General features: G+C 39.0%; 1 protein-coding gene across 1 annotated transcript in view; it reads left to right on the top strand.

Annotated features, from left to right (window-relative positions):
* LOC138825062 (transcription factor SOX-6-like) overlaps positions 1 to 16,529 on the top strand; it is a 237,682-nt gene that overhangs the window by 181,815 nt on the left and 39,338 nt on the right. The window contains exon 11 of the mRNA XM_070019448.1: positions 9,723 to 9,831. Within this exon, the coding sequence (XP_069875549.1) occupies positions 9,723 to 9,831 (109 nt within the window). The remainder of the gene's footprint in view (positions 1 to 9,722; positions 9,832 to 16,529) is intronic.

The following is a 16,529-nucleotide window of genomic DNA, read 5'->3' as shown; positions in this document are numbered from 1 at the left end:
AAGCCATCTTTGCCAAGCTTGTATATGTTTAAGCTCTTATGAAATGATTTCACATATTCCTCATTGACCACATGCTTTATGTCTCTGTGTAGTTTCATGTAGATTATTTCTCCTAGGAATGCTCTTATTTCTCAAGAGGAATTAAATTAACATGATTGGTTTAGCAGCTTACTCTATTACCTTTTGTAAGAGAGTGGTGATTTTAGTTAATTCAGAGTTAAATGTTAATGGTAGATGACTCTACAGTGTAAGAAGTGGGTGAGAGGAATTTTCTTTTTTTTTTTTTTTTTTGTTCAGTCATGGGGCCTGAACTCTGGGCCTGGGCGCTGTCCCTCAGCTCTTCAGCTCAAGGCTAGCGCTCTACTACTTAAGCCACAGCGCCACTTCCAGCTTTTTTCTTTTTGCTTATGTGGTGCTGAGGAATCGAACCCAGGACCTTATGCATGCAAGGCAAGCGCTCTACCACTGAGCCACCTTCCCAGCCCCGTGAGAGGAATTTTTTTAAGGGGAGGTTGAGACTACAAGTAACATTCTTCTTCCTATAAAGAAAAACAGGCAGATTTCCTATATTTCAGCATATGCCTAATCCTGAACAGGAGATCACACTACTGTTTAACAGACTTATATGCTTTCCTTTGTATTTATCTACCTTTTATTCATTTATATCTCCCTGCTTTTCAAACATATCAGAAATTTTATTTTAGTTCAAGATAAAATTAAAATAAAAGAAGAAAGGAAAATTACTTTACCAAGATTTAGCACGTAGAGTGCCTAGACTATGCAGTAACATTAGAGACACTCATCCTTTGACTACTCCAAGGTATGCTACTACTCCAATGTGTGCTGGTACAGTGTGAGAAATACAATTGAAAACTTAGGCCTTAACACATTCATGAGTCTTAGTGTGATTTTGATGTTAAAGAATCATGTGGAGCTAGAAAATTTTGTAGGTAACTCACAAAATGTTATTTAACAATGAAATTCAACAATGAACTTTGTTTCTGCAGGCCAGAATCGTTATTATCATGATTACTGACACCATTAAACAAATAAATCGCAGAGCCTCTAAAATCACTTCCTCCTCCAAAAAGAATCACCTTTTAAAAAGTACATATGGTTACTGTCCCGTGTAAAGCCTATAGTTTTTACTCTTCATTAAATTATTAAAAGTAAATCCAAAGGATATAAAATTAGAATACTCAAGCAATAGAGTTTGGCAAGTCAATGAAAAGGAAACCATATCATATGGTCTAATGATAGCTCTTGAGAATTGCACGATGGCAAGCTATGTCCAGAGAAAGAAATGAAAGCAAGTCAGCCAGAGTCAGAGAGTACTGTCCGACTTTCTGCTTAATATTGTCCTGCTTCCCAAACAAAACAAACAGAACAAAATAATTTATTATGAAATGTGTACTGCTTAATAAGCCAAGCATTTGTGGTAAGTGATGCGTTTTGTTGCCAGTGTGTTACAAAGGCCTTGCAAAGATGCAAGTATTTACCTGCAGAAATTCCAGGGTTAAATTCATATTAAGCTGTAGAAATGAATGCATTTTTCTATTGTGTTCTTTAAATGCTGTCTAGTTCTTTCTTTTATAAACTATTTAATGTTTTTCTGAATGTCCTTATTTTGATTATATCATTGCTTGAAGAAGCATCACCATGATAATGAGGAATGGTAAATCTAAACATCTCATCACAAACTTGAAATGTTAGAAAACTGATAATTCTAGCTCAGTTTTGACATTTGCTTGCACGGGGTATTTTTTATTTATATGAGTGAATAAATCATGTGGCCTTATATAAATCTGCAAGTACCTATGGACACTAATACTAAATGCTGTGTAAGATACCTAGAAAAGGTCCAAGATGTAACCCCTGGCATCTAACGTGTTGAGAAAGACTTGGCAAGTATATATGAACCCAGCTCTGGTTCTTTAACATAGTGTGCAACTAGGGGCTTATTATGTAGGGAAGACTTAAGAATTTTGGCATATCAGAAAGTGGGAATATTCATAAGGTTATAGAGTTCATAGAAAACTTGAGTTTTTCAATCTGAATATGACTTAGAAAGAAGAGATACGAAAGCATACTCAGCAACCGTGAGCAAGGAAGGATCTTGGTACTATTATTAGAAGATTGTCACTGTATGCCCTGAGCAGAAGATGTATGAGAGAAGAAATAAAGAAAACTAAGTTTATTCCTCAAAAGATTCCACATAGAGCTCCCCTATGACCCAGCAGTCCCACTTTTGGGCATTTACCCAAATGTTTACAAACAAGACCACACTAAAGCTACCAGCACAACTATGTTTATTGCAGCATTATTTACCATAGCTAAGATCTGGAAACAACCCAGATGCCCCTCAGTAGATGAATGGATCAAGAAAATGTGGTATATATACACAATGGAATTCTATGCCTCCATCAGAAAGAATGACATTGCCCCATTTGTTAGGAAATGGAAAGACTTGAAAAAAATATATTAAGTGAAGTAAGCCAGGCCCAAAGAAACATAGGTCCCATGGTTTCCCTTATTTGCAATATCTAGTATATGTATGAGTCAAGCAGAAAAGGTCAGATAAGGTGATGTTAGGAAAATGAACCCTAAGATATGTATTTTAAATGTTTTTTTTCTTTCATGCATTTGTTTCTAACGCAATTATAGGATTATTTCTTTGTTGCTTTGTATGTCCCTCCCCCACAGTATAACCCCTGCTTTCACTGTATTTGATGTTGGTATAATTTGTGGAGGGGAAGGGGAAAAACAAGTCGTTTAAATAAGGATACAGGTGGACCCATTGCAACAATGAGAAGTACAAGTTGTCATGTCAAAGACGAACTTTACAAGTGGGGGGGGTGCAGGGAGGATTGGGGGGGAGGGAGGCTGGGAAGGGATGGGAAGGGTAAACAAAGGAGGAGGCTACAATGCTTGATAAGAAATGTACTCACTATCTTGCCCATGTAATTGTAACCCCTCTGTACAGTATTTTCACAATAAAAAAAAATAAAAAGAAAAATAAAAAAGAAAACTAAGTTTAAAACAGAGCAGGTAGAGCAGCAAATGAAGGAACTGGAAAGCCAGGGGAGGATAAGATGCGGCAGAAACTAGGAGGGTGTGGAATTAACCACATGGGGTGAGGAAGCAGTGTGAGGAGATGGGCTGGGAGGGCCGCACCAAGGATCAGTCAGACTACAGAGGCAGCTGCAAGAGTGAGATAGGTGTGCAAGCCTGAAGGCTTGTGCTGGGGGGTTAGTGATGTCAGTCAGCAGAGCTCTGAAGGAGGGGCCAAAAGGCTCTGCTGAATTCAAATAAGCAAGACTGGATGGTTGACTAGGCAGAGAAAGATAAGGAAAGCAGTGAGACTTGTACTGTTATTGGCCAGTTGGCATTGATGTAAACACTGAGCTGGAAGGAAGTTGGAAAAAGGAGAAAGCTGCTTATCCTTTACTTTTAGTTTAGAAAAGCATTTTCCTGGAATCCACTCCAGGATGCAAGTGGTAGTCAAAAGTCAAAAGATTGCTGCTTGGAGCTGGGGTGAAAACAAGACTTAATTCAGCAAGCACTCAATAAATTTAGGCATAGTAGAAATTTAAAGGATAGACTATCTCAGAATATTGTGTAGCCTCAGGAAATTTCTTCTTCTTCTTCCTCTTCTTCTTCTTCCTCTTCTTCTTCTTCCTCTTCTTCTTCTTCCTCTTCGTCTTCTTCCTCGTCTTCTTCCTCTTCTTCTTCCTCTTCTTCTTCTTCTTCTTCTTCTTCTTCTTCTTCTTCTTCTTCTTCTTCTTCTTCTTCTTCTTCTTCTTCTTCTTCTTCTTCTTCTTCTTCTTCTTCTTCCTCTTCTTCTTCTTCTTCCTCTTCCTCCTCTTCCTCCTCTTCCTCCTCTTCCTCCTCTTCCTCCTCTTCCTCCTCTTCCTCCTCTTCCTCCTCTTCCTCCTCTTCTTCCTCTTCTTCCTCTTCTTCTTCTTCTTCTTCTTCTTCTTCTTCTTCTTCTTCTTCTTCTTCTTCTTCTTCTTCTTCTTCTTCTTCTTCTTCTTCTTCTTCTTCTCTTCTTCTTCTTCTTTTCTTCTTCTTCTTCTTTTCCCCCCCTTCATGGGGTCTGAACTCAGGGCCAGACCGCTGTCATTGTGGTCCTTTGCTAAAGGCTACCATTCTACCAGTTGAGGCACAGTGCCATTTCCAGTTTTTGAGTGGTTTATTGGAAATAAGAATCTCATGAACTTTCCTGCCTGGGCTGGCTTTGAACCACGATCCTCAGATCTCAGCCTCTTAAGTACTAAGATTACAGGTATGAGCACCTGGCTAGAAATTTCAAGGCATATGCATTTGGTTTTTTTCTCTTAGAAAACACTGCTTTAGGAGTACATAAAAAGAACATGATTGATGGTGCTACAGTATTAATCTTTCATGAAAAATTCCAAATGATTACAAATCCAAAAGATTTTTAAAGGCTTTTTTTTAGTAAATATGTATTTGTGTAAGTAACAACAAAATTCTTATTTATATAAGAGAATCATACCAGATTTTCCATGTAGGATATAGTTGCTACTAAATTTGTGATTATATGAGCATAGAATGTTCTATTTACTGTCTTCTATATACATAGAATATTTGAAATTAGTTAATAACACACATTAAAATTTTTATTTAACAATCAGTGAGCATCCTAATTATAATGTATTTTACATATGAAAATAACTCAAGATAATGATATTTTTTTTGGCTGATTTTAACAGTGATGTAGGTAATGGCCCCCAGTTGTATGTTGTATGCCTGCAATGAATGACTCCATATTCAGACATTGTTTAGAAATGAGCTTTGAAATAAAGGGTAGTAAAGTGCCTCTCATTCAGACCATTGGAATAAAATATATCACATCATTGCCTAGGCATGCCTACTTAAAATGGAATCAATTTGTTTGTTAAGGCAACACACAAAAGATTTCTCTCAGCATGTGCCACTTTTGTTGGGAAGGCCTGTGTACAGGGTGGGCTAGTTAGGTCTTGGCAACCCAGAGGAAAGGTGCCTAGTATATCATTATATTTCATGGGTTTTTTTTGAAGAGAATGAATATGATCAGTCATCTTGCATAGGGTTTGAAAAAGGCTTGTCTCACTGGCAAGCAAACTGTTATTTAAGTACACAATCCACTCTACTACTGAAACAGTTTTGCCAAACTTATCCAAGTATTCTCACATGCTTAAAGATGGTATAAATATCATTTATGGCTAGCAGTTTTCTTCAGACTATATGGAATGTCTTCCTGCTGCCTGATCTAAGTGTCCCAGTTTACATTATGGCCTTTACTGCCTCTGTTTGATGGAGTGATCAGTAAAAATTTAATGACACTATAAAATAATAAAAATGTCATTAATTTACCACGGATCTTGGATGCAGTGGTTGTAAAGTTACATTAATAAACAGAATATTTTTTACAACAAAAAGCATTGTTACGTGGGAACGTATAAATAACGCACATAAATTTAAGAGCAATTTTACTGTTAGCACACACATTATTATGGAATAGCCAATAAGTGTATAAAACATAGTATATAAAATTTTATTAAAATATACTGTGCACATCAAAAATTCAGCTTTTATCTAAGTGCAAAGAAAAGCCATTATTGTGTGCTTACTGTTTCATTGCTGTTCTTTCCCAAGATCACAATTTTACATTTGTTGCCAGCAAGAGGAAGTTGATTTTTTTTCCCTAGATGAAAACAAACCTCTGGTCTTTTAGTTACTCCAAATTCATATTCACTCTTTCTCTGTCTCTCTCTCTCTCTCTCTCTCTCTCTGTCTCTCTCTGTCTCTCTGCCTCTCTCTGTCTCTCTGCCTCTCTCACTCTCTCTTTTCCTCTCCCTCCCCCCCCCACTCTCTCTCCACTGATGCAAAGATGTAATTGATCAGTCTTGCCAGGGATGAAAAGGAAAAGTTGCTAATTTAATGCAAAGTTAAAAATAATGCTGGAGGAGTTGAATGGTTTGTTCAGTGACTCTGGAAATAAGGGATAATAATGCAGCAGTCTATCTGTCATCAGTGAGGCTGCCCGTCATTGACTGTGATAATATGTGAAGATGATGGATGCTACCATCTTGTGGCTTGTAACATTTAACATTCATCAGCTCTCACTAAAGGGGGCTTTATCATTTAAATATCTTTATTTAATATGCAACATCTACCTCATACATCATAATTTCAAAGCACTTAGAGAGCCCACCATCCTACAACACAGCAGAGCTGACTTTAATTTTTTTTCAATAACTTTTATGTTGCCTGTATGTTTGTGACTGACAGTGCACAGTAAGTATCTGGTCCCATTGCTGCATGGAAAACACACATTCCTCTGTCAACATAAGGAAAGGTATTTTCCAGGGTGGTAGGATTAAATTAGCAGTAAGGTGTTTTACTCATATAATCTATAAAATATTCTACCTGCATTGTGAAGGGCTAGTACAAGTATGTGAGGAGTTTGGAACTTAAGGGCTTGCCACATACTGTCTGTATTTGCTGCACATCGGGGCATACCTATTGGCATTTTATGGCCAGGAGTTTATATATTTTCATTCTTCTTTGTGCCCATGTCCACATTCTGTAGTTCCTTGGGTCATGTTCAATCTCACTGTAAAATCTTTGCTTAACTCAGCTGCCCAGACCTAACCTGTAGACATCAGTCTCTTATCTTATGGTTATGTGGCTGACAAATAAATATTCTGAACTATTCTTTGAAGGAAAGAAGGAAATCTTCTGGGAGACTAGGTAGAAATTTATATGAAAGGGCATGGCTTTGCCGGGTCCCTCTTTAATCTCAAACACAGTGCTTAATATTCTCAAATATAAGATGCAACCTACTGCCCCAAACAATTTTTATCATTGATTTATTTTCTGCCTACTTAACAAGTATTTCATGAGATATTCTTCCTTGTCTTCGATTCTATCAAAATATTGATATTTTATAGGGAAAGTATCTTTGCAGAGGATTTTTTTTTCAATGAAGTAAAAAAAATGTATGACTTCAAAGACATGAATGTGCTGTTGAATGCTCTGAGTGGTTTTTGTTATGATTAAAAACAAGCTGATACTCCTGAATTGTGAGTGCACTTCATTTTTATAAGGGAAAAGATATTATCATCTTGTAAGCTTTGTTGTCTTAGGATTTTTACAAACCATGGCATCTAATTTTCCCTCTTCTATTTCCTTGTCAAAATATTGATATCCTTTCAGGAACTTTATTCATTTATTTATTTATTTTTATTTTTACTGAGAATATTTTTTTCCAGTAAAATCAAAGAGAATGAATGACTAGAAAGATACTTGAAATCTGCATATTGATAGATGGCATAGTCTGTTGATTTTCACAGAAAGTTGCCTCCCCCCACCAGGAAAATATAGTTGAAGGTTGTTCTTGTAAGAGGATTGCAGGTGTCATATCAGAACTCCCTTTTGCATTTAACGCGGGGGGGGGGGGGGGAGCATTCACATGCAAATATTTGAAATGGGAAACAATGTAATAAAAACAAAGGTTGAATATGTTGCTTCCTCCCCCCCTCCCCCCCCACTACTCATCTTCACTTTAATTCCTTTTCTTTACATCGTGACAACCCAAAGTGCTACTCACAGATAGAAATTGGCTGATTAAAAGCAGCTGTCCTTTCCCTGACAATGTGTGAAACTCCCACGAGGCTTGTGGTTGCTTTTTTGTGTGTCCTGCATCTGGGTTAATTTGTTCTTGTATGGCAGTGTTTTCATAGAAGAAGATATTAGGGAGCCATACTTAATTTGGTTTTTATTTTCAGCCTGTCTTTTATAAGTGTCGTATTTCAGAGGTTTCCCAACATATTGCTACTGAAACGAGTTAGTATTACCCAGTTAGAGAAATTCATGGTTATAATTTTTGTGGCAGATCTTTCATAGAAATGGTGCGAGATTAAAGCGAGGTTTATACTGCATTTTCCTCCAACGCAGACTTCAACATATTCCAGGATGAAGGGAAACTGGAGGACTTCCTGCCCAATTTGACTGAAGGGAATTAATTATAGAAATATAATGATATTCAAAGAAATAATCATATTAGAAAGCACAAATGTAGTGCGGCTGTACAAATGAGGCAGAGTCTCTATCAAGTAATTGTATGTTGCTCCTTAAGAATATTTCCAAGTTTCTAAACATCTTACAGAAGAGAACACTCAGAGTGCTTCTATCGAATGCTGAACGTGCTCAGTACAGAACTAGGTCATTGAACAATAGACTGCACAGCAATCAGCACTCCGCTGCTGCATTATGCATTAAGTATAACATGCAGAAGCCATTCCCGGAGCTGGAAGCTGCTATTTCATGTCTGTAAATTCAAGCTGACATGACATTTAATATTGTTTCATAGTAATGAACAACAAGGTTTCATTCATTCATAAGCATCACACAAAGCCAAGTTTGAGTCTGGAGAGTAACAAGCAGGCGAGAGGGGGACACGTGCTGTGTTCCTGCAGACAAGAACACCATATTAACGATGGTCAGTGAGCCCTCTGCTATGGATCCAGACAGCAGCAGAGCCCCATTCAGCAGAGCCTCCAATGCCTGCTTCTAGAAGGTCTGGTGAACAGGCAAACTGCTTTGGGTTTCCCTCCTAAAGCAGCAGGGTATTTTAACTTTCCTAGCTCCTGGGCTGGCTAGAAGTGATGTCCTCCTTTTCAGATTCCAGAAAGACACAGTTAAAACCAGTGGGCAAAACAGTAGCAGTGATGCTATTATCTAGTCTACTCGCTTGAAATATTATTTGTTTTTGACATCCTGGTGCATAAAATTTGAATTCGTATTTTCCCAGGAATACCAATACAAGCTCTGATCTGTAAATGTAAAATTTCCTCTCCCATAAATTTAGCAGTATATTTGAACAGGAACTACTCCTTCAAGCTTTTGCATTTTTGGTTCAACTTTCTTTATAGATTACTGGAGCCACTCTGGCGGGTTTCCTCCACACATTTCCTTTCCTTACAGGTACTGTGTTCTCCATGCTGTCAGCACTGAGTAAGTGCCACATTCAGGCCTTAGCAGAATATCCCCATATGTTTTCTTCGAATGATGTCTGCAGCCTAGGATCTGGTGGCTCATGCCTGTAATTCTAGCTGAGGAGGAGCCTGAGATCTGAGAATCACAGTTCAAAGCCTGCCCAGGAAGAAAAGTCCACGAGAGTCCAGCAGAAAAATTCATGACACTCTTTTCTCCAGTTAACTACCAAAACACTGAAACTGTTACTGTGGCTAAAGAGGAAGAAAGGAAGGAAGGAAGGAAAGAAGGAAGGAAGGAAGGAAGGAAGGAAAGGAAGGAAGGAAGGAAGGAAGGAAGGAAGGAAGGAAGGAAGGAAGGAAGGAAGGGAAAGGAAGGAAGGAAGGAAAGGAAAGGAAGGAAGGAAGGAAAGGAAAGGAAGAAAGGAGGGAGGGAGGGAGGATAAGCAAGCAAAGAAAATAAAGAAAGGAAGAAAGAAAGAGAGAGAGAAAGAAAGAAAGAAAAGAAAGAAAGAAAGAAAGAAAGGAAGAAAGGAAGGAAGGAAGGAAGGAAGGAAGGAAAGAAAGAAAGAAAGAAAGAAGAAAGTCTGCATTAAGGTTTTAAGGAAGAAAAGGAAAGAAAGTCTGCAAATTCAGGTTTTGCCCATGAAGTAAGACAGAAAGTAGAAGACAAAAGTAGCTGCTTTGGAATTTTGATTAAGCCTCTGGTTATTCTTCCCCTAGGAAAGAACACGCTTTGAGAATTTGGGGCCTCAGTTAACAGGAAAGTCAAGCGAAGATGGAAAGCTGGGCCCAGGAGTCATCGACCTTACTCGGCCAGAAGATGCAGAGGGTGAGTGTCTTTTCTCTAGCTCTTTTCTGCTTCTCTGTGTATTCCAAAGGGATATCTGAATTAAATGCTGGATATCTGACTTAGATGCCAGATACCATGATGGCCTTGCTTGGGTGTCATGAACTGGGTTTTCTAGGCAAAACACAGGAAATGTTGGTACTTTTTTTTTGTTTTTTGTTTTTGTTTTTGTTTTTGTTTTTTGGTCGGTCATGGGGCTTGTACTCTGAGCCTGGGCGCTGTCCCTCAGCTCTTCAGCTCAAGGCTAGCGCTCTACCACTTGAGCTACAGTGTCACTTCCAGTTTTCTGGTGGTTTATTGAAGATAAGAGTATCACGGACTTTCCTGCCTGGGCTGGCTTTGAACCATGATCCTCAGATCTCAGCCTCCTCAGTAGCTAGGATTATAGGTATGAGCCCCCAGTGCCAGCTAATGTTGGTACTTTTGATACTATTTTAAAGTTTAAAATAATATAACCCTCCACGGTCCAATAAACAGCAGAATTCTATTTTTTATCTACTCATTACTTTTTTGTTACGAAAAAGAAAAAAAAGCATATCATGCAGGATTGTATTTTTTTAGTGTTGTTTAATTCTAAATCAAGTGATTGTTAGGTATAATCAAATCATTCTAAAGATTAAATGACAGTTTATAGCAGACTTGACATAATTTTTCTAGTTGATCAGGAGAAGCTCAGACCTGGTCCGGGTACTAACCACAACTGACCCCCTTCAACATCTGAGTGGGAAGAACAGCCTTGCTCTCAGGATGTTTACCTCTAGCACTGTCGATGCTTGCTCGCTCCTCTTCCTTTTTTGTTTGTTTGTCTTAAATGCACAAGCAGCACATCAGCAGAAATTGCTCCCCAGAGGGCCCGTACGATTTATGGGTTAGGTCAGCACTTTGGTAGTAATGTTGCCTGGTTATTTACTGTGTCATCACAGAGTAGGGACTGGTTTTCCCGTTAGCTGTTTCTTTGGCAGAATCTGTCCCACCAGTCAGGGAAGATTAATTTGTTCTCTTTAGAGTAATGTGATACTTCACCCATCTCAGGCCCCAGCAAACAGTCCTTTTTTAGCTTGAGGGGAAGATTCTGACTAGTATCCCTTTGATTGGCAGGACCCTTGAAAAACCATAAAGACATTTCTTCATAGCAGAATGTGAACTGGGCTCTTCCAGCTCAGAAGGTCCTGGCATAAACTGTAAAGGATAGGTGGTAGCAGGCCCAGGAAACACTTGGAAGATTTCCAGAAGGCAGGTTTTTCGTATCAGTGAGAAAGACTAATGTTTGATGTTTTTCTGGTGAGAAGAGAACAAAACACATTTTGATTAGTATATGCCTGTGTATGGTGTGTGTGTGTGTGTGTGTGTGTGTGTGTGTGTGTGTGTGTGTGTGTGTGTGTGTGTGTGTGTGTGTGTGTGTGTGTGTGTGTGTGTGTGTGTGTGTGTGTGTGTGTGTGACAGAGACAGGCTAGAAAGAGAAAGAGAGAGAATGAAAAAGGAAGGTAATTAAGGAAGGAAAGATAGTAGAATCCCAAGCAAAGCTATAGTTGCTGTCTTCTTTGAAGAATGTGTAGCAAGAGCATGCTGGCATTTTCACAAGGCACTGGAAGTGCAGCTTTTCCATGAGCAAGGGTTATGATTCCTCTGTCTAGGGAGCCCAAATAATGGGACATTTAGAGTTAGCTGACTGCAACACAGATGTTGTGGTTGGCTTGAAAGTCTGTGATGAAGTGTTTCAAATCCGGCCTATCTCAATTTTGTTGGAAGATTGTACTATGAAATACCTAAATATTTGACTTTCTATACTACTATCACTTTGGAGTATCTAATCCACTTGGCTATAGAATATGAGTTATAAGGGTCTAGTACTTACTTTTGATCTAGCAGATTTTTCTAAATTTGTCATTTACACTTTTTAATTTGGTTTCCCTTTTAAAGTTTAGCAAGGATTTATTTTAATATAATAAGGTTAAAGGAGAGAGGGAGGGTGGGGAGAGAGAGAGAGAGAGAGAGAGAGAGAGAGAGAGAGAGAGAGAGAGAGAGAGAGAGAGAGAATTTCCTGTTCTTCATGCAGGAAATGGGAGTTTCAAACTCTAATTTGGTTTCTTAATTGTGTATTGGTTATAAATATAGTCAGTTGCCTCTCAATAATGCTGATAATCAGGTTGATGATATATATACTTGATAAATGACTATTCTGGAGTTATTAAGCATTATAAAAAGAGAAAATTAAAAAATTATAGAGAATCATATTTTAGAATGTTAAGAAATTCAGATCTCTAGAAATTCCATTCCATACTTACGTTGTCTAGATTCCTAGTTACTGTTGACTCAAGAAACATTTATCAAGCACTCAGAGAAAATGAGTTAAGTATTTTTACAGGTATTTTCCCATATACTATGTGAAGATTTTTTTCCATTTAACAGGTAAGAAAATTCAGACTGAGAGTCATTAAATAACTTACTATGGATCACATAATAAGGATAGAACTGAGATTTGATGCCAGCCTCAAATTTCAGCTGCCTACTGCTCCCTTGTATATACAGAAAAATAGGTGGTACCATCTTTTTTTTTTTTTTTTAACAAACTCCTTGTGACCTTCCTCAGTATGGCCCATTTCCTTTCCCCTAAATATAGCAGGTCATGCCATACAGCAGCTCTCATGTTACTCTATCACACATAGCAGCAGGGCCTGATGAGTGTAACCATAGAAGGGCTGTAGTGGCCCAAGAGCTTAAGGAGCGTGTGAAAACCTCCCTTCAGAAGCTTGCCCAGAGTTGCCATTGAGACCTCATGTGCTTTGGGGGACTGTGAGTTCATGAATGGCGTCAAGTTACCTGCTCTAATACGGAGAGCAATGCCATGCCTTTGTGAGGGCTGCTGGGATGGGGGAACAGCCTTCTGCTGACTTCAGGCTATTTCCTGGCATCTGTTCAAGTGGGAGCTGATTGCAAAGCCTGCTGGAGTTACAGTTTGTATTAAAGTCGGGTAGATAACAGGTACACATAATACTCTCTCTACTTGCATCTTCATATTTCCCTCAACAGCAAGATTAAGCAGGGACTGAAGTATCAGAAGAATGAGAAAGTATATTTGCTCTTATACTAAGTTTGTGGTTGAACAAAACAGACAACATTTCTTGGAGAAAGAGAAAGAGAGAGAGAGATAAGGAAGATTAAAAGGGAAATACAAAGCTGGGTGCTAGTGGCTCATGCTTATAATCTTAGCTACTCAAGAAGCTGAGATATGAGGATTGTGGTTCAAACCCAGCCCAGGCAGAAAAGCCCATGAGACTCTTATCTCCAATTAATGACGAAAAAGCCAGAAGTGGAGCTGTGACTCAAGTGTTAGAACACTAGTCTTGAGCAAGAAAGCTAAGAGACAGTGCCCAGGTCCTGATTTCAAACCCCAGCACACACAAAAAAAAGAGAAGAGGAATAAAGATAGACAGACACTATGATTATTGAGAAAAAGTGCTAAGAAGAGCAGGACTTCCTTGTACTTGAGAGAATTCAGAGAGAAAGCGCCCTAGGGAGCTGAATTGCCAGGTGTATTCTGACATCCAGCTCAGGAGCTCCTCTCCTCCATCCACACTCCTCTCCTCCATCCATACATGACCATTCCTAGATTTTCTCCAGTTTTAGAACAATGTTTTGAGGGGTTGTGCACTTCTGTGGATCTTCAGAAAGGACTAAAGCAAGTCAGCCCAAAAGATGAGGTCCTGGTCCAACCAGGCTTCCCGGAAAAATATCTGCCAGCCATGAAAATGACAATATCACTTAGTAAGCAATTTGTAGACCTGCTTCAGAGCCCTGGGCATGGAGCAGCAAAGAAAAGGTCACCAAAAGAGGCAGCTGTGCATGTGTATTAACCACTCATCAAAATCAAAGGACAAAACCATAAGCAAGGAAAACAGAAATTAAAAATATAAAAGGCAAATGCCTTCAAAATTTTATTTTTAAAGTCCAGCTGTTATTTGGCTTGAATGTGACAAGACAGCATTTCTTGTTCACCATGATATTTATAAAGCTACAAATTCAATGGTGCTGAAGACTCAGGAAACATGGTTAAGGTTTCGTTATATTTCAAAGTAGCTGAAGGTTTAACATGTATCTAGTATACAGAATTTGTTTTATTCCATAAAGGACGAATAAGGATGAGGGGCTTGATTAGTAGGGTGTGTCACCTTGTGTTAACAACGAAGAGCTTTTAAGGACTTTCTGGCATTTCTCTTCTCCCTGCTCCACTTAGGCAAGAGTACAAGTTTAATGCCAACCTCCCAATTTTAAGGTGGCATAGTATAGTAGGAAGGACTCTGCCCTGTTTATTAGGGGGTTGGCATAAAGTCCCTTTGACAAGTGACTGAAAAACAATTAATTACTACCTCTAAACTTAAATTTCTTTATCTTTTAAAAGAGGCATGTTGAGCCTCCAGGCTCACACCTGGAATCCCAGCTACTCAGGAGGCTGACACCTGAGGATCAAGGTTCAAAGGCCAGGTCAGGCAAGAAAATCTGTGAGATTCTTATCTCCAATTAACCACCAGAAAACTGGAAATGGTGTTGTGGCTCAAAGTGCTAGTCTTGAGCAGAAAAAGCTCAGGGAGAGCACCCAGGCCCTGAGCTCAATCCCCAGGAACACCACTACCAACAAAAGAGGCATGTTGGATTGAATTATCACAAAGGTCCCTTCCAAATCTGCAGTGGATATTAGGGGCTTCATAAAACACTCAAGTGTATTTGGTCTATCCACAAGAAGTTACATTTAGTGGGGATTTTTTCATAGAAATACCTTAGAGAATATATTTGTGTCACTTGCTGAAATGAATTTTCATGTTCTTTGAGCTTTCCTGTTTATTAATGAGAATCTCTCCAGTAGTATTTCCTTCCCTCTGTTCTCATTCTCTTACCCCAGCAACATTATTTGGCTTTTCAAAATATATTCTTTCTGTCTCTTCTCTCTTCTCTTTTCAGTTTCCTCTTTTCAATTCTCTCTGTTTCATTTGCAGTCTCTGCCTCTGTCTCTCAAACCTGGGATTTCATACTGTTTCCAGTATGATTTGGATAAGAAAACATTCTTCCTAAATTTTTCATCTATTGTACCCCTGCTTTAGAACAGTACTTCATTTGGAGCTGAGGAATCATGAGCCTATAATTTAGGGATGAGCGCTGAAAGTGATTGTTTGTCAGACTTTAGGCCCTGGATTAAAATTTAAAAACTCCTGTTCATTTGAATGGAAATTAATATGTGCACTACGAATACCCTTGTTTAGGACTGTGGGGGGGGAGGGGAGGTAGGTGGAAGAAAGTTGTGTGTGTGTGTGTGTGTGTGTGTGTGTGTGTGTGTGTGTGTGTGTGTGTGTGTGTGTGTGTGTGTGTGTGTACTGGGGCTTGAACTCATGCCTGTCCCTTGCCTTGCTTTCTTGCACAAGGCTCTACCACTTGAGTTACAGATCCACTTCTGTTTTTTGATGGTTAATTAGAGGTGAGTCTCGCATAGTTTTTCTGCCAGGGCTGGATTTGAGCCACAATCCTTAGGTCTCAGCCTCCTGAATAACTAGGATTACAGGTGTATGGCACCAGGACCCAGCTTCTTTTTTTTTTTTTTTTTTTTTTTTGTCGGTCGTGGGGCTTGAACTCTGGGCCTGGGCGCTGTCCCTTAGCTCTTCAGCTCTAGGCGAGCGCTCCACCACTTAAGCTACAGCGCCACTTCAGGACCCAGCTTCTACTTCTAGCTTTTGGCTGCATAATTGGAGCTAAGATGTCTCACTGACTTCTCTGCCTAGTCTAGCAACAATTCCGGACCCTCCCATCTCTCAGCTTTCTAAGTAGCTATGACCACAGATGTAACTAAGGACTCTTGCTCTCAGATTTATCTAGAAGTTTTTTTATAGATCATAATTAATTTGTGAATTGGATCACAGCTCAGATGGCCTTAATCTTCTCAAAGCCTCTTCCTCCTCTCTTCCTTCTCTTCCTTCTTTTTAGGATCCTCTGGTTAGTGCCAGCATAAGCTCTATGCTTAAGGACAAATAGTGGAGGCTACAGGTTTTCTCTTTTTCTTTCATATGCACTACTTAATGTGCACTCTTAAAAGTCCTGCTTTCTCTTTGATCCACACTCTTGGACATTTTTGAAGCTTTTCTCATTCCTCTTTCCCTCTAGATGCCTGCTCGTGGTGCAAGAGAAAGATTGATTCCATAATACATGACTCATTCAAGGCAGCAGAGGCAAGCTATAGGCTAATCTAGGGTGGGATTTAAGTGCTATAACTGCTTGTACTCTGGAATGTAAAGGTCATTAGTTCAAGCACACCAGAGCAGAATACAGGCTTCACATTGCAACAGTTAGATTCTCCAATTTGGAATAAAGAAGAGAGGTTGTGAAATCCATAATTCTGGCCAAGAAATACCTCTCATATCCCTGACATATGTGGTCATTTCAGTTTTTTTCAAATGCTTTCAATAGGATAATGACAGGAAGCTGATGCCCTAAGATGCTCATTCTAATTCTCTTAGTGCATTTTTATTGTTAATAATTTATAGCCAGATTTGTCTCGGTTTCCTTTTCACTTCTAGTCTGACTGGTGGACTCTGGAAAAATAAAAATATAATATCTCTAGATGACACCTTTCACCCATTCAGATAATTACTCAGGCACTAGAAGACTTAAATTCTAGTTTTTCCATCTAGGCAGGT

Source organism: Dipodomys merriami, unplaced genomic scaffold (assembly GCF_024711535.1).
Source record: "Dipodomys merriami isolate MVZ:Mamm:240054 unplaced genomic scaffold, mDipMer1.0.p SCAF_133, whole genome shotgun sequence".
Lineage (NCBI taxonomy): Eukaryota > Metazoa > Chordata > Mammalia > Rodentia > Heteromyidae > Dipodomys > Dipodomys merriami.
This window is presented reverse-complemented; position numbering and strand designations above follow the sequence as displayed.